Source organism: Pistacia vera, unplaced genomic scaffold, assembly GCF_008641045.1.
Source record: "Pistacia vera cultivar Batoury unplaced genomic scaffold, PisVer_v2 Contig78, whole genome shotgun sequence".
Lineage (NCBI taxonomy): Eukaryota > Viridiplantae > Streptophyta > Magnoliopsida > Sapindales > Anacardiaceae > Pistacia > Pistacia vera.
Window position 1 is genome coordinate 823119 of NW_022196645.1, and position 25957 is coordinate 849075.

Consider the following 25957-nt stretch of genomic DNA (forward strand, 5'->3'; position numbering starts at 1 on the left):
TTTGAAGTACTTATTCCCTCGTTAAGATTCAACCCTTATATATATATATAGGAATATATAAATGAATGTAATGATATAGAGTTATGCCTTTATTGATATTCAATAATATTATTACAAATTTCCTAACATTATTGCTCTAGTGCACCTATCCTAACACTTCCTTCAAGGAACGATTAAATTAGATTTTGCGTCTTGAAAGTAAATAAGTGCCATCAAACTAACATCACATACACATACAAAATTCAGACCTGTGATCTAAACTGGTAGGTTAATCAGAGCCACATATAAGCAATAAAATAAGAAGCTTTTAATCATTCAAATTCCACGAGTGGTTTTCATCCACAACCACAAGAGTACACCGTCACTATCTAAACTGTTGAATATTTTAATAAACTGAATGAAATAAATGGAATGAAAGTGGTGGTGTAAGTTGAGAATTTGAAAGATGAAAGGTTAGTGGATTAATGGAGGAGGTTTTAAATATTGGAAAGTGAAAGATGGAAAATAATGATGGAATTCAAGTGTGTCCCACATTGAGTAGTATAAAAAGGTGTTTTTCCCTCATTTCAATTTTCAAACACACCAAAAATTTTTAATCTCTCATTTTCTCTCTAGTTTTTAAGGTTTCCTTTGTTAGAGTTAAGACTTAATTCAGTTCATTAGAATAGAAGAGTGGTGCTTCTCTTGCTTTCATTTGTCGTTGTATCATGGGAACAGACGTTGCTCAATCCTTGTGCACCGAGTAAAGGAGGCTGATCTGTTTTAAAGAAACTGTGTGTTACACAGATTCGGCATTCATCCTAAGGTTGTATCTCCGGATCTCTTCCTGTCATTCTGAAGGATTTCCTACACTGATCACGTTGTTGGTATGTTAATTTTATTGTATTGTTTTCATTTTATTACTGACTTTAATTCTATTGTTTTATATTCAATAGATTTATTATTTGTAGTTACTAATATAATAGTTGATTATTTTATAATATAATAGTTGATTATTTTATAACAATCTTAAAACACATTTGATTTTATTAGTAACTGTAATTATTTTGTTAAAAAACATTGGATTTTGATATTCCTAAAGGTTGTCGTCCTTGTGCAGTAAAAGTGTGTGGTGTGAAATTTGAACAGTACGATTTAGAGAAATTTGTCTAAGGAGACGGATTTTAAGAGGGATCGTTTTGTGGCCCCTCTAGTGTTTCTTGGGAATTATTTATTGACTACTGTTCAAAAATTCGCACAATAATTTTTTGGTTTGGATTTTTCAAAAAATGACATCTAAATCAAACCCCAATGATGTGTCGAACCAAGTTGTGGCTCCCACACCAACTCGTGGTACCGGCCTCTGTTCCTATGAACCATGTGGAAAAACCAAAAAAAATTTGGTAGAATGCATTTCAAGAGGTGGCAACAAAAGATGTTTTTTTAATCTGAGCTCCTTGAATCTTGCGAGATTCTTGACTGAGGATGCTCTCACACTCAAAGAAGATGAGCACAATGTTCAAGTTATCAGTGTTGTTGATGCTTGGAAACATTCTGAATTTTTGTGCCGAAATTATGTCATGAATTGTCTGACAGATTCATTGTATAGTGTGTACGCTTCGAAGAAAATGGCCAAAGAATTATGGGAGTCTGTAGACCGTAAATATAAAACTAAGGATGCTAGGTCCAAAAAGTTTGTGGTGGGATGATTCCTCGATTATAAAATGGTGGACTTAAGAGTTGTTATCAGTCAAGTGCAAGAGATCCAGTTGATTTTACATGAAATTCATTATGAAGGGATAGTGCTAAGTGAAACTTTCCAAGTAGCTGCTATTATTGAGAAGCTACCTCCCGTATGGAAAGATTTCAGCAACTATCTTAAGCACAAGTGAAAGGAGATGAACCTTGAAGAACTCATTGTTAGACCTCAGATTGAAGAAGACAACAAAAGTTCTGAAAATAAAGGGTTTAGTCCTATAGCAGCAAAAGCAAATGTTCTGGAGCATGGTCAGAGTTCTAATTCTAAGAAGATGGAGAAAAAGGCCAAGCTGAGGTCGAAAGAAGGCATATCTAAGAAGCCAAAAAAGTTCTAAGGCAAGTGCTTTAATTGTGACAAGAAGGGTCACAAAGCTTCTGATTGTAGATTTCCAAGGAGAAACCAATTCAAAGAGGTAAATGTTATGGAGAATATTACTCAGGATGTCTCTGACATGAGTCTCTCTACGGTAGTTTCAGAAATGAATCTCATTAGGTCTAACCCAAGCAAATGGTGGCTTGACACTGGAGCCACTCAGCATATCTGCTCAGACAAATGACTATTTAATTCCTTTGAATCAAGTCAAAATAGGGAAAAGTTGTACATGGGAAATTTAGCTAATTCTGAGATTGAAGGCCAAGGAAGGGTGGTTTTAAAGATGACATCTAGGAAAGAGCTAACTCTAAACAATATTCTGTATGTGCCAGAAATCCGTAAGAACCTGGTGTCTAGTTCTTTACTGAACAAGCATGGTTTTTGTATAGTTCTTGAGTCAGACAAAGTAGTTTTGTCAAATAATGAAATGTATGTTGGAAAGGGTTATGCGGGTGATGGGTTGTTTAAGCTCAATGTTTGTGTTGTAAAACCTAATAGCATTAATAAGAGAATTTCTTCTACTTATTTACTTGAGTCTTCCTATGTGTGGCATGGTAGACTAGGACACATTAATTATAATACTTTGCGTAAATTAATTAACTTAAATCCTATACCATTTTCCAAATCGATTCCAAACATAAGTGTAAAACTTGTGTTGAGGCAAAATTGACAAGGTTATCATTTAATAGTATTGAAAGAATCACAAATCCTCTTGATTTAGTTCACTGTGATATTTGTTATCTAAAGTTTGTACAAACAAGGGGTGGCAATAAGTATTTTATTACTTTTGTTGATGATAGCACAAGATACTATTATATGTTTTTGCTAAAAAGCAAGGACAAAGCTATTGATAAGTTTATTTTTTATAAGAATGAAGTTAAGAATCAACTCAATAAAAAGATAAAAGTGTTACGAAGTGACCGAGGTGATGAGTATGAATCACCACTCCGTGATTTCTGTGCACAACACGGAATTATACACGAAACCACAGCACCTTATTCACCTCAGTTAAATAGAATTGCTAAGTGAAAGAATCGTACTTTGAAAGAAATGATGAATGTAATGCTAATAAGTTCTGGGTTGTCTCATAACATGCGGTGGGAAGTTGTGTTGTCGGCTAATTATCTTTTAAATAAGATACCAAAAAAAAAAAAAAAAAGGAAGAGAAAACCCCTTATGAATTATGGAAATGAAGGAAATCTTCCTATAAATACTTGCGAGTGTGGGGGTGTCTTGCCAAAGTAGCAGTTCCAACACCAAAGAAGGTGAAAATAGGTCCAAAAACAATTGATTGCATCTTCATTGGCTATGCACATAATAGTAGTGCTTATTGATTTCTCGTGCATGAGTCCAAAATCCCAGACATACACGAGAACACAATAATGGAATCTAGAAATGCATCTTTCTTAGAACATGTATTTCCATGTAGATCCAAAGAAGGATCAAGTTCGTCTAAACGAACATATGAGACTATGGTTGAAAATAGTCAAAAAATTGAAAATGGACCTAGACGTAGCAAAAAAGGAAGGACAATAAAATCTTTTGGTCTAGATTTTCTAACTTATTTGTTAGAAGATGAACCTCAAACATTTGAAGAAGCTGTGATATCTTCAGAAGAACCTTTTTGGAAAGAGGCTATTAAGAATGAAGTTAACTCCATCCTGCAAAATCATACATGGGAACTAGTGGATCTTCCTCTGGGATGTAATCCTCCAGGATCCAAATGGATTTTCAAGAGGAAAAAGAAAGTAGATGGTTCAATTGACAAGTACAAGGCTAGACTTGTAATTAAGGGATACAAGCAAAAAGAAGGCCTAAATTACTTTGATACAAATTTCCCTGTGACGAGAATAAATTCCATTATCTCTGCGAAATCTAGAAGTACATCAAATGGACGTAAAAACAACTTTTCTTAATGGAGACTCGGAAGAAGAAAACTACACAGAACAACCCAAGGGTTTTTTTTCCCCCAGGGCAAGAAAAAAAAAGTTTGTGAACTGATCAAGTCTTTATATAGATTAAAGTAAGCACCAAAACAATGGCATGTAAAATTTGATACTGCTATGATGGCTAGTGGCTTCAAAATCAATGAATGTGACAAATGCGTCTACATCAAAGAAACGAATGATGGTTATGTCATTTTATGTCTTTACGTTGATGACATACTCATTGTTGGTAGTAATGATAAGATGAACAAGTTTACCAAAGATATGTTGAATTCAAGATTTGACATGAAAGATATAGGTTTGGCTGATGTAATATTGGGAATTAAATTTTCAAGAACTTCGAAAGGGCTTATTTTAAGTCAATCGCGTTATGTGGATAAAATTCTTGAAAATTTTAATAAAGATGATTCTAGCTTGGCTAGAACACCTTTAGATACTAGCCCATATCTATCAAAGAATAAAGGAAAGAGTATTTCTCAAGTAGAGTACTCAAGAATTATAGGAAGTCTGATGTACTTAATGAGTTATACTAGACCAGACATAGCTTACACAGTTAGTAAACTGAGTAGATACACAAGTAATCCTGGAGCTGATCATTGGAAAGCAATAATAAGAATACTTAGGTATTTACTGTATACTCGTAGTTATGGGCTGCACTATACTAAATATCTTAAGGTGCTAGAAGGATACAATGATGCAAATTGGGTATCTGATATAAAAGACTCAAAATCTACTAGTAGATATGTGTTCACACTAGGAGGTGCAGCTGTATCATGGAAATCCTCTAAACAAACTGTCATAGCCATATCCACTATGGAATCTGAATTTATTGCTTTGGATAAGTGTGGTGAAGTGGCTGAATGGTTATGCCAATTCTTAGAGGATATTCCAAAGTGGCCAAAGCATGTGCTAGCAATCTGCATTCATTATGATAATCAATCTGCAATTGGAAGGGCACAGAGCAATATGTACAATGGTAAGTCTACACATATACGTCGTTGACATAATACCATTAGACAACTACTCTCAACGAGAATTATATCTATTGATTATGTGAATCAAAAGATAATTTAGCGAATCTGCTAACCAAAGGGTTAAATAGAGAGGTTGTTGAAAAATCATCAAGAGGAATGGGACTAAAGCCCATGAAATAAGTCGATATAATGGAAACTCAACCTAATTGACTAGAAATCCCAAGATTTAGGTTCAAAGAGACAACTTAATTATAAAGACTTAGATAGATCATTGTGAGAGTTACTCTCAGTCCGTTCCTATTATTAAATGAAACAGTGATTCCCGTAAGGAATAAGGTTAAGCAAAAGCTTTTAATGATTCTTATGTGTTGGGTTTCCAAGTAGAGTAATGCGGGTTACTCTTAAAGGAATCGCCTATGTGAGAAAGAAGTAGGGCCGCTTCAAAGGGAATTGTATATGGCTCAATTCTTAAGAACTTATCATAGAACCAGGGGTATGTTCATGGCCAAAACGAACATAATAATGAGAACTGAATAATGTCAGGAAGGATTCTTATGTGAACTATGTCATCATTTACATAGGACATCATGTCTACTAATCAGTCAATAAAGTAAACATACTTTCACAATGGAATGTTCAAAGGGTAACACCTACCTATCCTATGCAAGTCCAATTGTTTAAACTCCATCGCTACATCATGTGTCTAGATCTGTCAATTTCATTCATGTGGGGGATTGTTGGAATATTTTAATAAATTGAATGAAATAAATGGAATGAAAGTGGTGGTGTAAGTTGAGAATTTGAAAGATGAAAGGTTAGTGGATTAATGGAGGAGGTTTTAAGAATTGGAAAGTGAAAAGTTGGAAAATAATGGTGGAATTCAATGTTTTGTCCCACCTTGAGTATTATAAAAAGGTGTCTTTCCTCTCATTTCAAACACACCAAAAAATTTTCAATCTCTCATTTTCTCTCTAGTTTTTAAGGTTTTCCTTTTTTGGAGTTAAGGCTTAATTCAATTCGTTAGAATAGAAGAGTTATGCTTCTCTTGCTATTCATTTGTCGTTGTATCATGAGAAACAGATGCTGCTTAAATCCTTGTGCACCCGAGTGAAGGAGGCAAATCTATTTTAAGGAAACTGTGTGTTACACAAGCCTTGGCATTCATCCTAAGGTTGTATTCTCCGGACCTCTTCTTGTCATTTTGAAGGATTTTCTACATGTGATCGTGTTGTTGGTATTGTTAATTTTATTGTATTGTCATTTTATTTTATTGACATTTAATTCTATTGTTTTTATAGTCAATAGATTTATTATTTACAGTTACTAATATAATAGTTGATTATTTTATAACAACCAATATCATTAGTGACATGAAAGATGTCGACACCACAGCCATGCACCAAACAGAGGCTAACCATAGACTGTTGTGTTGAGTTTGCTGACTAGTTGTGATTCTTGTGAAAAAGTTAAGTGAACGAGATAGAAACATTTGGAGACAAGAAAAGGGACGGAGAAGGACTACAGTGAGTTAGTGACTGTTGTGCTAACTGGTTGTGATTCTTTTGAAAAAGTGAAGAAGTGAACAGAAGCGGCGGAAGAGTTAGGAACAAAGTGTCTCAGGGTTTAGAACTTTAGATAAGGGTTCAAACTACTGATTTTAATTTTAGATTTAGGGATTTTAAAGATAACGATTCTGATTAACCGGTTTTGAATTTTGGATAAACTGGTAACCGAACTGATTTTTCTATTTTCTCACTTTCACAAACCAAAACCAAACTGGTTACTTTAGAAAACCAATTTTTTGAACTGGTTACGATCCGATTTTCCAGTTCGGTTCGGTTTTTGGATTTTTTATTTTTTTTGCAGCCTTAACTGTGCAGGATCGCCTTTTGGGACACTGTCCATGAACCATGTCACATGAGCAACACAGATGTCTGGGTCACACTCTTAAGATCTGCTACACTTTGAAGTCTTGTGAAGATAAGGAGAAGAAGGGTGATAGAAGAGAGGTTTAGTAAAAGACATAGGGAGAAAGGGCAAAATAATATCAGAGAGGACAAATGGGAGGGTGTGATGTGAGATTAGAGTTAGGGGTGGAAAAAGTGGGTATATAAACTGCACCTTGGGTGGCTAGGGCGAGGCGACCTTTATCCTCATCCTTGAGGATGAAGAATTTTTTTGTAATATCCCACTTGAGGTACGTATTTAAGATTTGTTGTATTAGTTAAAAGTTTATTGTTTTAACTTAAATTGAGTTTGTATGTTGAGTTGGTTGAATTGTTGCCTTGAAATTGGTAGAGTTTTGGTGAAGTTGGAAATCCAATCTTCGTCGGGGCGAAGAAGAAGTTTCGCCGCGGCGAGGAGGAGAAGTTGCACTACGGGTAGGTTCTGCCCTATTTCGCCGAGGCGACGAAAAATGCTTCGCCGCGGCGACGAGCCTAGGACAAAGATTCTTGAGTTTTCTAGAGAAATCTTCTTTTGGGACATAATGACCATTCTACCCCTAATTAGTAGGAAAAGTGGGGAGTAAAATGAAAGGAAATTTAGTAGAGATTGTGTTTGAATGGGGGTGTAGTTGTAAAGAATCAAAGGATATAGATGGAATTTCCAAGGAAGGACAAGGGCAAAATGGGAAATGAAGCTTATAATATGAACTAAAAAGAGTAAAGTGTAGGAAAGCATTTATTCATTTCATTCCACCGCCTCTTCCATTTGCCCATATTCTCTCAATTTCTCACCCAATTTTCAGGTTCTAAGGGATTTAAGAGGGGTTTTGAGTAGAGATTTCATCTAAAGCTTTTAAGGTAGATGACTGCTTTAGAGTGAGTTTTCTTATATATAGTGAAGTCTTATTTGGTGTTGCTGTCCTTGTGGTTGTTTTGAAGTAGAGAAGAGACAAGTCCACAAAAGGAAGGAAAGGTGCTAAAGAAGCCATCTTTGCACAAGGTAAGTAAATCCAACCAACTTGAGTTTTAAACAAGCTTTTGTGTAGAGATGTATGCATGTCAGTATGTAGTATGATTAATGAGAAAATTGAAATGAGATGAGTAGCTATTGTTGTAGTTGTTGGATAGATTCCATGTATGAGAAGTGTTTTAATGGGTATTGAGATTGGATTTTGAGATGAAGTTTGAGAGATGTTGTGTGAATCTTATGGGATGCTTTTCTGACAGGGATTATGAGTATTTGAGGGAGTTTTTCCCCATTTTGGATGGCTAGAAAAAAGAAGTTTAGTAGTAATTTTCGTAGGGTGTTTATATGCACTGAAATGTTTGAGGAAATGCCTAAGTGAAATCTGCCCTGTCATGCTGTAACTTTCTAAGTAATGTTTGAGTATCTACGGTTCGAACTGGGTGAGACCAAACAGAGAAACGTAGCCCTGTTCTAGCTTTAAAACGAGACCAGAACCGTAGTAATCCGAGGTGTATAGCATAAGTTATGGCCGTTTTGTTGTGACTGGTGCAGAATGATTGTTTTGAGGAAATCTGTAGTTGGCTTCCATTAGTGCATTAGGGAGCATGAGATAGCTCTAACCTTTGTTATACACTTGAGAAGTAGCTTGAGATTTAGTATAGAATGTGAGTATAAGTTTTTAAGAGTTAAGAGAATAGAGTAGGTTGTGCGATGGGGAATCCGTGAGTAAGGGTAGAGTATTCCCGCATGTACGCCGCATTGAGACGGCGCATGAGTATCAGATAGAGAAGTGGTGTAGCCCGTGAGGTGCATGCGGATGAGGGTATACCCGAGTACCGAGAGAGAGAGGATTATTACTCACATGGCCAAGGGTTCCGAATCCATGCATAACCGAGCCGATCGGCTAGAGTGAATAGAGGTCACGTAGAGCGGGGTGAGTCCGGCCGTGCCCCCGGTGAGATGGGGTCGTGATTTATGAAAGAGTATGAGAAAAGAGTTTCTAAGAGAAAGAGAAAGAGGAAAAGAAAGACTACCAAAGAGATATTGAACGGGGAGTTGGAAAGACTTAGGATAGAGAGTTACGGGGCTAGCATGAGTAGAGGATTTATTAATGAGCATTGTTGTGCTACCCCGTTGTTTTCCTATGTTTTGCAGGACCTAGGGGGGGACACTGTCGGATGGATGTCGGCGTTCGAGAAGGATGGCTACACTGTCCTTATGTTTTTGATGACTTTTGGATATGTCATACATTTTGTGTAAAAATTATATGTTTGAAAAAGATATGTATATTGTTTATAAAAGAAAATTTTGGGCCCAATTTCTTTTTTATTTTTATGTATTCATTATAATTTTTGGGTGTATGGCTATTACAGTTTGGTCCCCATCCCCGATTTTTTGGGGAATCCCAACCCGGTTGGGGTAGGACGGCACAGGGAAAAGGCCCATTGTTGGCATGTTTTACTTTGGTGGAATAGACAGTGCACTCCCATTACACCGTTACTTTAGCAAAGTTTTGAGATAATAGGCATTCAAGGCAATGCTCTTTCCTTGAAATGTGAGAATCCCATTCCTCTCAAGAGAGGAGGAGTACTAGAGAAATTCCATTTGCCCCTATTTTTTTTTTTTTCCCTGAACTTATTTAGGATTAAATTTTATAATTATATTAATGATAAAATATTTAAAAATTAAATAACTGGTTTCGTCACCTAACCTCCCCCACCATCAACCAACACCTCCGTCAATGTTTACGACCATCAATCATCGTCGAAACCACTTATCAATGTCATCACGACACGTGCAAAACCTATGTTCGACAAACTTTTGGTGGGCTAATTCTCCAACCAAAGCGTCGAGGTGAGTCACAGTGTGACGTGGCAGCATGAATAATTTTTCGTTGTGCGTGACATCACTCAAATTATCTTCAGCGGCAGAATCTACTCGATCAATAGATCGTTGAACACTGACTCCCCACATGTGGTAGAGACGTCAGAATGTGAAGAAATCTTTTGGGCCAGGAAGTGACTGCGGTTGATCATTTTAAAATTTAATATTTTTAATTTTTTTGTTTAAGTAAATAATATTTTTAGTTTATTAAATAAATAAAATTTATAATATATTTATTTATTTATATATATCCGTTGTTTTGGGGGTAAAATAATCAGTGTTTATCATACAAAAATTAACGAGTTATGATAAAGAAACTACAATAAAAAAAAAAATCCTCATAAAATTTATAATTTTATATTAAATAGAGGAATGTAACACTTTTCCCAACCAAATAATGGTTTAATGAACTTCCTACCCATAGAATATTAAATACCACTTATTATCAAATTATTATTTCGGCAGCGAAGAAAGAAACTCGGTCTAGACTATAGGGGCTTTAAGATGGGAGTTGATGAGCTTTTGGTAATGGAAGGTAGGATTTTAATTGTTGGGATTGATCGAAATTTGACTTAGGAGGCATGGTTGTGCAAACGTAATCGCTTAATTGCCGACGATTGACGAAGTCAATGAGAGTAGGGTTTGAGGCGTTTTGGTGAGTGATGATAGGGAAAGAGAATGGTGATAGTGGAGGTCGCAATAATACCGGAATCAGAAACGGAATATAAATTTTGGTAGTGAAATGGTATTTTAAAAATCTATGAGTAGAAAAGTGTCATTAAGCCATAATTTTGGTGGGAAAAAGTCGTTTACTCTAAATAGAGTAGAAAAAAACGTATGAAAACAAGAGAAAACGATGACTTATGATGAGTTCTATCTACGATGTCTTCATATCTTACCTCATAATTTAATGCAACACATAACAATAAGATATTGATTCACATGGCAAATAATAGAAGCTCAATATCTAACTCAGAAAAGTCTTATTATAACAACTTATGTATAAAACCAATTAAATTAAAATAATGAAATAGAGGTATGACTAAGCAAGTAGGTACAAGTTAAGTTCACCCAACCGATTGCATGCAATAGAATTGAGTATTGTATTACAAGAATTTTAATGAAGATAAAGCAAAGAGTTGAATAAGCTTCATTTCTTCAAATTTGGCTTACACTTAAAAGTCCCACCTTTCTAGTTCCCACTATCATTATTAATTTCTAACAACTCCTCAATCAAGGACGAACCCAAAAATTAATTTTAAGAATATAATCATTGAATATATATATACACGAAATAGTAAATGAGTAGAGTCAAATTTAATAACATTATTACAAATATGCGCTTAGTCAAAACAAAAACCCAAAACAAATTAATGATTTTTTTTAGTGAGTGGGGTCACTAGCCCCCACCCACTAATATGTAGGTCCATCCTTGGTGCCAAACCATATTTTCTTGATTTAAAGTATACAATTTTCTTTTTCTTTTCTTTTTCTTTTTCATAATTATTCATTAATTTTAGTCAAAACAATTTTAGGTAAGACTTTAATTTTAAGGTAAATTTTAGAGGTTTTTTCATAGTAAACCCCCCCGTATGTTTGGCATTTTTATTGTGAGCATTCTCTGGTTTTAAAAATACAATCCTAACTCCCATTTTTTATGGACTGTTATATTATTCTGTTTAAGTTTGAAGAAAATAACGTTCTATCAAATTTGATAATATTGTTGAAAGGTTAATATATTTTTTAGAGGTTGGATTGATGAAATTATTGATAAATTTGAAGGTTTAATTGATGATATTTTCGAGACCAGCAAATACTCATTACAAAATAGGCCAAACACATGAGGGCTAGTGTTATATTTCTAAAACCAACAAACACTAGGGCACATTTCTTAAACTAACAAGTGGTCACTGCAAAAAGGCGAAACAAATAGGGGTTTACTAAAAAAAATCCAATTTCCAAGGGAGCATAGGATGCTTTTTGATGTGAGCATAGGGGTTATTTGCACTTTCATCCTTCAGGTTCATAGTATATTCACTTATTTTAGTTTAGTCTATTAGATATGAACAGTTTAATCTAGTAAGGTGAGACTTTTAAGCAAAAGTCTAAAATAGCCCGTCATCTTATTCACATACTATTAGAATGAATAAAATAAATATGTTAGAAAAAGAAAAAAATTGGATATTTTAAATTTTTATGGTGTTCATTTTGGTTTTTGCTTTGATAAATTTTTGTATTTATAATGATAATTTAATAACAGTAATAAGAAATCAAGGGTATTATAGATTTTTTATTGAAAATTTTCATTTGAATGGTTAAACTGTTCCCATCGCATAGTACTAGAGATAATTGCAATAAACTATAAAGGGGCGTTTGGTTCAAGAATGTTAGATTACTGGGAATATTGAATTACTGGAAAGATAGATTACCTTGGAAGATTACTGGGAATCTTTAGAAAATATGTTTGGTTAGTGTGGGGTATGTATAGTATATTGATATATTTTGGTTATGGGAATAAATTGGTGGGTATGTTATTTAAATTACTAAATTGCCCTCTTTTAAATATTAATATAATATTATTTTTATTATTAATTTTTGAATAATTTTTTAACCCCAATATTTCAGATAGCTAAAACACCCCCGCTTATAAAAAACTTTAATTCATGACGAAATCACCCCCACTCCTGCCGCCGCCTGCCACCACCGCGAACAAACCGCGGAAATCGCCGGAGCCCCTAAAAAGAAGGAATTCTGTGGGAGGCTCCGGAAGGCTTGTTATGGCCGTTTCGGCCATATTGATGGCCGAAAACAGCCAATCAGGCCAGATCTGGCCGTTAACGGCCAGATTCCTGGCCATAGCGGCCAGTTCTGGACCAGATCTGGCCGTAACGGCCAGGTCTGGTCCAGACCGGCCGATAATGGCAGGGATCTGGTCGGAAATGGCAGAATAGATCTGGCCATTTCCTATCTGGCCATTTCCGGCCAGATCTGGCCCGATATGGCGTTTTCGCCATCAATATGGCCAAAAACGGCCATATCGAAGCCTCCCGGAGCTCCCACATAATTTCCAGTGTTTTTAGGGACTCCGGCAATTTTCCGGCGGTGGTCCATGGTGGTGGAACCGCTGTCGGCGGTGGTGGCTGGGTGGCTGTGGTGGTGGTGGCTTGGTGGCAGTGGTGGTCTGTAAATTATTTTAAATATAAGGGCATTATTGTCCAAAATTTTAATTAAACAAGGGTAAAATTGAAATAGGATATTAATGTAAATTTGTTTTAAAGTAGAGGTATTATTGTCCAAAATTTTTATTAATAAGGGATAAAATTGTAACAAAAAAAGATAACCCCTGGTAATCTCAGAAAACCTAAGAAAATTGAGGTATTCAGATTACCTCTTATATTACCAATAGTAACCACTATTGGTATTTGAAGATTACTGGTATCTTATATTATTTGACAACCAAACGTGGTAATCAAATAATATAAGATAATATTACCCCAGTAATGCCACTTAACCCTGAACCAAACTACCCCAAAGTATAAACCTTAAGGACGAAAGGTCGCTAACCCGGAAATAGTACAAGCTTTTAAAATTTTAAAATTTCTTCAATTAGGATTTGGTCAAATCCAGCCAAACTTGTGCTGATTTAGACAATAATGATAATCTTGTCCTTATCGTGGATGTCAATTAGACTTAAAAAATATTTGCTAATGGTCCACCTAGCAGAATTAAGACTTCAGAGCTCAATCAATTCCAGTTTTCACTTTTTCAATCCAATCCATTTTCTATCTTCATGCCTTTAAATCCTGTTGGAAACTATGAATATCATTTTATTATGTTTAAATTTTTTTTTCATCTTTTTCTCTTTCTAGAAATTGGTGAAATTATTGAGACAAAATGATAGGTGTTGATGTTGGGCTTGGGCGTGATTTTGGATAATAATATTTAATGATCTTTGGGAAAGTTAAATGGTTCCCAAATATGGCTTTGACACTCATACAAAATGTGAAAATAATAATGAATTTGAGTCAACAATTTGAGGCGCAGTGTCTATAAAAGATAAAGAGGAAACAAAAGAAAAGATTGGGACACTAAAATTAATTAAAAAAAAAAGATAGGGCAGACTAACTTTTTGGAATGATGAAAGGGATTGAAGAGAATAAATGAAGAGCAAAGAGAGGGCTCAATCTTCCATAAGACAGTGACTTCATTTCAATATCTTATTTTCAATTTCATCTTTATGCTAACATCTTTACTTTTTTTTGGGGGGGATAATAAAACCATTAGCATTATTACTTTTCTGTTTCAGCAATGGCATGCTATGGTATAGTTGCTTCAACAATTATACCACAATTTCAATACAATTATTAAAGAATGAGTTAGTAGCTTATGGAAGCAAAGTTGATTAGTAGATCCCAAGGTTTAAATAAGAAAGATAAACAAAAGATTATCTTCTTGGGCAGAGCATCTTCCCATACAAGACATTACTTGCTAGGAATTGATGATTTTGGTGGGTGATAATTCTCTTCTGTAGACATTACAAGAAAACTCTTTCGGTCACAATGTTCATGGCCATGGGCTTCTCAATCCAAGGAAACTCTTTGTCATTGGACCCACCCATGAACCTTGTAACGAGCCCACAAACCCATAATGAAATTTAACCAACTCATTACTTAGCCATTCACCCACCACCAACACCAAAAATAGATGAAATTGTTTACGTCTTCAACTGATTATATGAAAAATAAGAACCAAATGGTAATATCAGTGGCTACTCTAGCTCATCACAACTACACCATCATAAGGAATATTAATTCAAGAAAAATAAAACATAACTATAAGAGCCTTGGACGTAAAATTTTATTCGATTCAAACCCTTTTCTCTTGCCATAGCAGAAGAAGAAAAGCCTTATTAGTCCATACCTATTACCAGTATTACAATATCCAGTAGCTCCTATCCATCGATCAAACAAACCACAAAGTACACAAAGCACAAAATAAAGACAGTAGATATTACATGGATCTGCTCACATCGCTAGATTTTCCAACCACTTAAAGTTTTGAAGCTGCATCTTTGTCTAGAAACCAAGCTAATTCAACTTCTGCTGAAACCATTTGAACAGGCAGCTTATCAGAATTCTGACTATTTCCCAAAGCAGCCTGCACTGGACCAGCTTTCCCAGCACCGCACACCACAAGTGCATTATATGCAGATGAGTTGATTACTGGAAAGGTAAAAGTGATCCTCTCTGGAGGTGGCTTTGGTGAGTCTTTAATGAAGGTAACCCATTTCTCTTTCTCGTTTACAAGAGGATGCCCTGGAAATAGAGAAGCTACATGTCCATCCGGGCCCATACCCAGAAGCATGAGATCAAACTTTGGCAACCCAGTGGCTGGTGATACATCTATTATATTACTCTTAACCAAATGTTTGAGACAGATCTCATAATCTTCAGCTGCACCCTCCGCCGACAGTGAATCATTGATAGAATAAACGTTACCAGGGGTAATTGGTACCTTTCGGAAAATAGGGAAGAAGATTTAAAAGGTTAAGCAGGCATTTCAGAAAAAATACGACTAAAGATGCAAACTGCCTTGACTGAAAATTCACATTGTTATTCATACAAAAGGAATAAAAGCATATGACCAGCTAACAATTGCCAAATTAACAAAAGATCCCAAACCGTAAAAAGTTACTAGCAGATGTGAATTTTCTTAAATATACAACTGAATAAAAAAGAACAGAGTTTCAAACAAAAGCAATCATAATACGAGTATGAACTCACTAAGAACTCAAGATTGAGCAATTAAAGAGACAAATCACCTAAGTCTTATAATCAGAAGATTAGTGGCTGAAGGTTAGCCATTCAACTCAAGCTACAAATACCCAAATGTTCAAATACCATTATGCATTCCTGTGCTCCTCGGTAAATTGAAACCTATATGTTATTGACCAACTTGGTATCTTTTGATGTCTAATTGAGATTCTTGGAGCAGAATAAATAATCAATTAATTCCTAAGCGGGGACCCAAAAATACTTGTTGGTAAACACTTTTAAAAGTGATTGATTTTCAAGGGGATTAAAATTTAATCAGGTTTATAAAGGATGTTACAAAAACTAACTATATTATTTCAGTGTGCAGTGTGCAAATCCAATTAATTATCATTGAACAGGTGTGGCAAACATCAAAATAATTATAAAATCCAAAAGAGTTTCACTTTCAAAATGTTGATAAACATTTCCCATTTAATAAAGATTAATGATTCTAAAACGTTAAATGGTAAGTAAAAGACTTGTAAAAATTATACCTTAGAGAGAAAGCCATCAAACGCTAGTTTATAATTACTATCTTCATGATCCTTCGGAACAACTCTCTCATCCACCCAAAAAACGTGCCATTTCTCCCATTCAATTGAATCAACATACGGCTGATCCACCAATTTCCTAAATTAAAAAAAAAATCAACCACAATTTAATCAGCTCTATTAAACAGTCCCGAAACTTTAATTTCATTCCAATATGATACCTGAGTGACTTGATGAGTGAACCACCGGACAAAACGACAGTGAAACTACCCCTCTCTTTACAAAACTTCTCCGACAAGTCGGCCGTGTATTTGGCCAGTGAAACAGCGAGATCTTCCTCAGAATCAAACACTTGCACCTTCTTTTTGTTGTCAGTGGAAGTCTCAGCCATTGATGCCTTGGTTCTTACGCACTTGAACTTGCTCGGATCCGTGGCGATCACAGAAACGCTTCGAAAAACGATTGGCCGGCTTGATCTGATCAGTTGAAGAGCGTGGAGTTGAGTGTTAAATATGCTTCGTGGGGAGCAGGAAAGAGTGCGTAGAGCATTACAAAATGTGATAGAGGTGGAGGCCATTTGTGGGTTTGGTGGTGAATTTTACCTTTTGACTTTCGGCTAAAGATGGGAAATTATCGGGTCTGTTTTGACCCGGTTTTAAAATCTGTCAGACCTTATGTTATGACCCAAAAAAAAAAAAGGGAAATTATTTATTAAGTAATTCTTGGTGTGAGTCCATAAATAACTTATTTATAAAAGAAATTTTCTTATTCTGAAAATTTCAATGTTTGTTAGACTAAGTTATCTATTTTTTAATTAAAAAAATTTAAATAATCGAGACTAATTATTGATGAACAGATGAAATTAATTTTGTTTTAAGATGTTATTTTTATCAGTTTTCATTGATAATAGAGACTTACGTTTAGATTGTATCTCCAAATTTTATTCGATATTAATTTTTTTTTTAATTTTAAGACATTATACATATCAGTTTTTATTAGTAATTGATATAAAAGTATTTTAGTTCAATTGAAAACTTTTGAGGTATGACTATTTCTTGAATTACTTTTGGGAGCAAACTATTTTTAATTGAGTCTTTAAAAATAGTTTATTTAATATAATTTCTCTAAAAAGTTTGAATGTAATAGAATTTTACTATTTTTTTTCAAAAATAAAATATTAGAAAAACATATTCAATTGAAATAAGTTTTTTTTTTTTTTGAAATTTTATATGATATAATAATAAACACTAATTAAAATAAAAGAATAATGTTTATATACTATTAAACCCGATTGGAATTTGGATCTGTTAAAACCCGGGTCGGAAACAGGTTAATGGCTAGGTGGAACAATGCTAAAACGACAATGGTTGGAAAGTGGGTAAGTGCTCAGTGACGTGGCGTTAGTAACGAGGCATGACGACATTTGTAATAGGCACGTGTTGGTGTGTATGATGAATCGACCCCACGTCTAAAACAAATAAAACATCTTACCCTATTTGATAAAGAATTAGCTTTAAAATCAAGGGATCCTAAAATCTTTAACAATGTGTTTATTCAAACTATCTTCGGATTTTTTTTAATATTATCTGAATAAGAAATCTTTTTTTTTTTTTTTTTAATATTATAGCACCTTTTGTCTCTTACATTATATTAAATATTAAAATCTTGCTTTCTCAAATCTCCATTATAATCATTGACATAGGTATATTATTAGGTACGTTTGGTTTATTATTTTGGGTAGGATTTTAGGGATAGTATTGGATAGTTGGATAGGGAAGTATTACGAGATAAAATTTAAAAATTTATGAAAAAGCCCCCAAAGTTTGCTAATTTAATAAACACCCTAATATATTAAAATATTGTAAAATGATAAAAACACTCCTACCACCCGCAATGCCAGATTCCGGCCACCACCGTCGGAATCTGGCCGAAAAAATGGATAATCACACATACCGGTCGGATCTAGCGGGTATTTGATCGATATGGCCTTTTCCAGCCATATCCACTACGGATCTGGCCGGAAAAGGCCAGATCTAAGGCCGGATGTGGCCTTCGATTGCCGGAAAAGACCATCTTTGGCCAAAGATATGGCCGTCGTTGACGGCCAGATCTGGCCTTTTCTGGTGGTCGTGTGACAGATTCCGGCTACCACCGTCGGTGGTTGCTGGAATCTGGCAAATATTGGGGGGTGGGGGTGTTTTTGTTAGTTTTTAAACTTTTTTTCTGGGGTATTTAATGAAATTAATAAACTTGTTGGGTCTAAAAGTAATTAAAAAATAGACTAATATTTTGGGAATAACGTGCCAAACAACATTTGAAGAATATGATTGGGAATATGGATAAAAACATAAGCCAAAACCACCAATTTATTATATTATTCACTTCTTTATTATTAAATACTATTAGTATATTTTTAATATAAAAAGGGTGAACAATATATTACAACTTTGTCCAACATAGAGAATTTAATTAAAAAAAACAAAAAAAAAAAAAGGGTTAAAATGTGATATAAAATGAATGATGGATTAAAGAAAATGGAGGGCTTTTGTAATGTCACTCATTCACCCATTTCCATATAAAAACATTTGCATATGCAAGCCAATATTTAGGGAACTGATTAGTATTCCCTAGAGGCAGGAGTGTTCGTTGGTTTGAATCCAGTAATTTTTACTCAATCCAATTCGAACTAAGTTTATATTGGATTTTAGATTTTTCAATTTGGTCCAATCCAATTTTAAATTAAAATTCGATTCAATCCAATATATAGAAAATTAAAATATGATTCAGTTCAATTTGTACAATATTAAAATTTAATTCAATTCAATCACATCAAATTTAAGAAAACTGCATCCAATTGAATAAAAAATTAAATTGATTTTGTCTAAATCCAATTTGATTATACAACGTATTAAACTTTTTGTCAAAGTTTCATAATTAAATAATTTAGTCATTAGAGAGCTATTATATTATTTAAACATAGGGAAATGACTATTTTCAAATTTTAAAAAAATACTTCTATTATAGAGAGACATAAGTTGGTTGTCTATTACAAAGATAAAATAACAAATGAAAACAATCCTAATAAAATAAAGGGTTATTATAAATTGGAGAACATTTTTTGAAAAAAAACCAAAAGAAAAAGGACACGGGTTTCATTTATATTAATAAACAAACATTTTTATCAATCAAATTACACGTTTTAATTAAAAAAAAAAATGAAACCTTTTTTTGCCAGATCCACTGTGGATTTGGTCAGAAAAGTCCGTATCGACACACAATTCGTCAGATTCAGCCAGTCGTGCGCTATTACTATGATATCTAGCCACTCTTCGGCGGTGGTGGCCAGCATTTAATGGGTGGGTGGAGGTGTTTTTGTTAATTTTTAATGTTTTATTGTAAAAGTGTTTAGCTAAATTAACAAATCTAAGAGGGTGTTTTTGTTATTCAAATCTTATCTTGTAATAACCACCCAACTCAACTTTTTCAAAAATTCGACCCAAAATAATAAAACAAACACATTCGAATAGTTTCAATCTTTTAAACCCTGTTAACCCGGAATTTGTTATAAAACCAAACCAAACTGCATGGGTCAGTTTGGTTCAATTCAGATATTCGGGTTTTGCGTACATGCATACCCCTCATATACCCTATTACTAAATACATCTTTATTCTATTTAAAAAACAAAAATCTATTTAAACCCTATTTAATATCAAAGTAGTAGTCCTACTTAATTAGGTTTAATTGAGTTTTTATTTTTTATTTTTTATTTGTACCTCTTTCACTAATTTTAAATTTAATTAAGTTTTTTGTTTATACTATTTTTTCCCAGTTTCAAATTTGAAACATATTTTTTCTTTTTTCAATTCATATTCATCCCGTGGTTCATATTATGTGATTACTTTATTTATAGATAATCAAATACAAATATACTTGAAATTAAAAAAAAATGTTTTAATGGTTTAACAAATTTAGAGTTAGAGTTTATGTAGAAATAAAGGTTAAAAAAAAAAAAAATAGAGTATGAATGTATTTAGAAACTATTATTATTAAAAAAAAAAAAAAAATAGAGTATGAATGTATTTAGAAACTATTATTATTAATTTTAATTATGGTTAAAGAATATATTAAAAAGTGGGGATAATAATCAGCTTCATGGGCTAAAAATCACTTGCCCATATTTATGGCCAACCCACCAACCACATGGCCGATTGCCACTAAACTCTAAGCAGGCAGGAAGTGATTTATACCTTTGAGTAATGCTATATTTACATCATCTATTATACCATTTTCATTATATCATGATATCTCACATCCACACAAATTTTTAATTATTTTAAATTTTTAATACTATAATAAAATAATTATTAGTAAAATTGTGATGGTGTAAGAAAATGATGTAATAAGTGGTGTGTATGTAATATTACTCTTTACCTTTTTAGTACTCATTATTTTTGTCTTTAGCTTCTATCTTCAAGTTTAACTGTTTAAGTGGGGAAATAACTATAATTGAAAAAAAAAATAATTCTCTCCTTCCATACTTTTACTTCAAAGCTTTATGTTTGTAGTTATAAAAGTTAAAGTAAATTCAAATCAATCAAATTTAACAATAAAATATGAGATAAAACAAAACACCCAATATAAAAAATTCCTATTGATGAAATTTCGTATTTTATTGTTAATTCTAATTATTTATATTTACTTTTATTTTTTCATAACCGCAAGTATAATACTTTAAAGTAAAAGTATGGAAGATGAAAAATTAATTGTTTTATCACAATTATACCCTTTCTTAAAATTGAAGATAAAAAGTGTTATGCCTGGGAAATCAAGGGCTGACGTGGGAAATCACGTGATGAAGTGTGACCTGCTCCCGTCAGAATGGTAAGCGCACGTTAGGCCTGCCAAACGCTATGGAGCTCCCACGTGTCCATTTCCTTGCTCCAAATCGCGTGAAATCAGCTTGGGAAGTGGGCAATGTGACGTAAAGCCGGATTATGTCCTGACATTCACACTAACCCAAAGATTTAATGATGATTACTTGCATTCATCTTGTTACAAAAGGAGGAAGACCCCTTCATTAAGGGGATTTGGCTATTTTCACACTCGGAACTAGCTCTCTCTCGCTCTATGTCTCTCTCTCTTGTAAACTTTGTATTTATTTTTCCCAATCATTTGTAAGTCAATCCGCCGTGCGACCTGACCCACAATACTAATACAAATCAGTGGACGTAGAACTTGCTACCTTAGCATCCGAACCACTTTAAAAAGCTCTCATTGCATTTATTTCACATTTTTCTACCCATAATCACGTGTACCTCTTGACCAATCGACGTTGCGCACATATCGATTAATTGGTGTTAGAATCACGCATCAACAAAAAGGGTGGGGACTAAAAATGACTTCCGCGGGGCTAATCCATATGGATAGGGTTGAAGTGGGTTTGGTCCAACAAAAGACAATAGGAAGTGAAATCCTCTCTTGCATTTCCAGCATTTTATAAATAATTGCATTTAATTCGGTTAAAGAAAAACTTAAGAGGGTTAAAAACCTTAACAGAAGACATACAATCATATAATGAACTTTAAAGTTGAGCACAAAGCTTAGTTTATGTACTTTTTTCCAGCCTTAAACCTTGAAGATGTGTTATGAGCATGTATATTAGATCACTTAATGTTAACGGTATGACTCATGGAGCTCTATATGATCAAAAATGTACTTCATATATTTGTTGGAATAAGATTGGATAAACAAAATTGTTTGGGCCTCTAATAAATTAAGTTGATCAAAGAAAAACTTTGTATAATATAGATCATCATATGTGGAACTCGAATTTAAAGTTTGAGATTTTGTCCTTACAATATCCGTATATTTGTCGGAGAAATTGTAAAAAATTATCAATGTATTTGTTCAAGTGAAAATAGAAGAACGTAATCAAGAAAGAATATTAATTCTTCCAAACATGATTATAAATATAAAGATGAGAATGAAAACATAATAAATTTGTTACAACAAAAAGGATGTAAACTTGAAAGATTAATTATTTTTAATTGAATATAAAATGAAAATAATTTTTAAAATTAAATAGATAGTATCTTGATAAACAGGTCAAGTTTCAATAAAAATAAATGAATCCTATGTGCTTTTGTAATTCCGTAACCAATCAGGGACTGTACATAACCTTGTAACCAAACAAACCCTCTAAAAACCCTAATCCCCACCGCTAACCTTCAGATATAAACAAACTCATAACCAAAACCCTCAAACCGGTCTTTAGAGTTTGAGAGCTAGAACAGAGAACGAAAATGCAGATCTTCGTGAAAACCCTAACGGGGAAGACCATAACCCTCGAGGTCGAATCAAGCGACACCATCGACAATGTCAAGGCTAAGATTCAAGACAAGGAAGGTGCGTGTTTGAAAATAAAACGATGAATTTGCTATTTGTATTTGATTATGAATCGAGATCTGATGGCTGTGAGTTTTTGTTGTAATTTCTTTCTTCAGGTATTCCGCCTGACCAGCAAAGACTGATTTTCGCCGGGAAGCAACTCGAGGATGGCCGTACTCTTGCCGATTACAATATCCAGAAGGGTCAGTCTTTTGTTTTTGAGGGAATTTTTTGGCTTTACTTGTATATTTGACTCTTAATTAGTGCAGATGAAATTCAAATAAAATGAGTATTAATTTATTTTTATTATTGGGAAATGATTATTAATTTGCTTCACTTTTCACTCTTTTTTGTATTGAAGTTAAATAATCAATTAAGATTGTTTTGGTAGGGTTAGTCATTTGGTATGTTTGGATCTATAAGTTTTGATAAGATAATTGATGCTTAATTAATTAATGTGAATATTCATCTAAAATGGATGCTTAATAGGTTAGGTAATTGTGTAGAGTATTGGGAAGTTGTTTTTAGTTTGTTTTACTTTTAATGCCTAGTTTTAAGTGAAGCAAAAAACTAGATTATGAAACTTCAGTAACCATTGTAAATATGAAAATTGCTTTTGAGCTTGCTTGTTGTTTTACGTATGTTATGTAGGGGATTTTGTTAGAGTAGGTTGGTTTTCAGTATTTTGCTTTTAACCCTTTTGTTTGCAGCTAGTTAACTCACATAAATATTGATTTCGGTTGTTTCAGAATCAACTCTGCATCTGGTTCTGAGGCTTCGTGGTGGTATCATTGAGCCTTCTTTGATGGCTTTGGCTAGGAAGTACAACCAGGACAAGATGATCTGCCGAAAGTGAGTCTTGAGTGTTGTTATTTTCGTGATTAAAGATGAGTGATTGAATTTATATATATTGTATTATGGTTTCATGTTACATGGTAATTATTCACAAATGTTAAATAATTCCTATCTGTTTTTCTTCTTCAAATACCTTGGTTGCCCTCTCATTTGTTTAAGGTAACAATCTATTTTTTATGTGTCTGGAATTATGCATACTATTTGTTTATCTTGGAGTTATCTTTTTATTGTAAAATTGTGGTTAATTACGTTTGACTTCTTGGAGCTAAGAGCTAGTGTTTGTGGTAGCCCAGCCTGTTACTGGATGGCAAACCCTTTAGTCATTGGGGTTAGCTATACCTAGGGGTCTTGTGTTTGAGTCGTGGGAGAGACACTTACTGGGTTTCTTTCCTGAGTATGATGAGTAGATGGGTTATTTGATTAGGGTTGCATATGGCTTTCTTCTTATTACTTGTTCTGTTGTGGAATACTCTGTGCTGCATTAATCTTATAACAGATAAGCAAACTTGCAATGTCTTTGAGCCAAGTTGTTGCAATATGAATCGTTTTACCCTTTGTGGAAGAATTTTATTTCAGCTTTCACTTAATTGTATCCAATTTTGGTGGAGATATTGATTAATCCTCCCAAGGAAATTCTGTGATAATTTTTATAATCATGTAGATGACTATATTTTAAGTTGTTACCACATGGTTCCCTGGATGTTTGGGAGTTCTTTGTTGCTCTGTTTTGTTCCTGTTTTTCTTACTTAACATTTATAAATGAATAGTCCTCATTACTCTTTTTCTGTTAATTTGCAAATATTTGATATCTGATACTTAAAAGTTCTTCATGATTTATATTTGTAACAGATGTTATGCACGTCTGCACCCTCGCGCTGTGAACTGCCGGAAAAAGAAGTGTGGGCACAGCAACCAGGTAAATCTTACTTAAAAGTATTAGACCTTTTATATTGGACAGCTTTAAGAGATGGTGGTGTCTCGACGTTAATTTTTCTTCTTTTAATCATTTAATCACTGTAATCTCTTGACATTTCCCATTTCTTTGTATTGCAGCTGAGGCCAAAGAAGAAGATCAAGTAGAGTGTTGATTCTGAAGGGATGCTACATGTTTTGTTGTGTTGCTGGATAATTTACTTAAATGATGTAGCATCAAAGAGTCGGCTATTAATAGAACGTTTAGAATTTGACTTTTGTTATGATATTCAAATGTTTTGAGATTTCTGTAGCTCATTACTCTGGTCTTATATGCTTTTGACATTGGTTCATTTTTGAATGTGTTGATGAAACCATCGTTTTCATACCCTGAGCAATATCTTGTGTTAGTATTATGGGCTTACCGCATTATGTTTTATTTTATACATATTCACTCAAGAATTTGTGGGCAAAGAAATCGGCTAGTAAAGATGTGTATATTAGACTTTGGTAGTTCTTGGGAATATGACGATAAAAAAAGTACTTATATATTTTTGGAAAAGATTGGATAAACAAAATTGTTTGGGCCTCTAATAAATTAAGTTGATCAAGAAAAACTTTGTATAATATAGATCGTCATAGGTGGAACTCGAATTAAAGTTTGAGTTTTGTCCTTAGAAATGAGTTTTTCCAACTATCAATGATATCAGAAAGAATTTATTCTTCCAAACATGATTAGAATATGAGATGAGAATGAAAACATAATAAATTTGTTACAACAAAAAGGATGTAAACTTGAAAGATTAATATTTTAATTGAATATAAAATGAAAATAATTAATAGATAGTATGTTGATAAAAATAATGAAACTCTATGCTTGAAAGCATTTCTTGAGTTACTACACTAACACCATCTGGTAACTCTATCTTAATGGGACAATCCACTCTAATAGGTTTTAAACCTAATCTCTCTAAAATCCCATGTGCAATGAATGAATGTGTGACTCCAGACTTAATTAATGCAAAAAGGGGAACTAAATGAAATAACAACTGACCCGTAACTGCGGATGGGCTAGCTTCAGCTTCACTCTGGGTTATTGTGAACACTCGAGCATTGGTACCTCTAGGTGTCTGTGCTGCGGGTGTATGAGGGGCTTTACAATCTTTCATCATATATCCTGGTTGCTGGCACCTATATCATACATTTCGGCCCAAATCTCTAAGACACTCCCCATAATGATTTCTTCCACACTTCTGGCACTGGGATCAATTGGCTCATATTTACATTAAAGAGATAAGGAGATTGCATGGAGTACCCAAGACAATAGTATCAGATAGATATTCTAGATTTGTCCCAGCTTTTTGGAGTAGTTTACAGAGGAACTTGGGTGCCAGATTGGCTTTTAGTACCATCTACCATCCTTAAACAGATGGTCAGACAGAGAGAATGAATCAAATACTTGAGGATATGTTGAAGACTTGTTGCATGGATTACAGAATGTATGTAAAGTTGCTTAGGATTGAAAATCTACTCAAAAATACCCAAAATCTATGAATTTCTTTTGAAAAATAAGTGAAGAAATTGAGAGGATTTGGAGGAGAAGTGGCATGAAAATGGGTTGAAGAGTGACTAGGGTTTCATTCTTCAATCCTTGATATAACATAAAATTAT

At 33.8% G+C, this 25957-nt stretch overlaps 2 protein-coding genes across 2 annotated transcripts; one reads left to right on the forward strand and one right to left on the reverse strand.

The window, feature by feature from the left end:
• Window positions 1–14650: 14650 nt before the first annotated feature.
• Window positions 14651–16727, reverse strand: LOC116116536 (probable 6-phosphogluconolactonase 4, chloroplastic). Its single transcript, XM_031402597.1, has 3 exons — window positions 16353–16727; window positions 16135–16270; window positions 14651–15341 (listed from the first exon to the last, which is right to left on the reverse strand). Exons 1-3 carry the CDS (start codon window positions 16706–16708, stop codon window positions 14877–14879), a joined length of 957 nt encoding a protein of 318 aa, XP_031258457.1. The 5' UTR covers window positions 16709–16727; the 3' UTR covers window positions 14651–14876.
• A 5645-nt stretch (window positions 16728–22372) lies between these two features.
• On the forward strand, window positions 22373–24722 carry LOC116116537 (ubiquitin-60S ribosomal protein L40). Its single transcript, XM_031402598.1, has 5 exons — window positions 22373–22537; window positions 22636–22722; window positions 23269–23371; window positions 24224–24290; window positions 24428–24722. Exons 1-5 carry the CDS (start codon window positions 22435–22437, stop codon window positions 24452–24454), a joined length of 387 nt encoding a protein of 128 aa, XP_031258458.1. The 5' UTR covers window positions 22373–22434; the 3' UTR covers window positions 24455–24722.
• Window positions 24723–25957: the final 1235 nt, after the last annotated feature.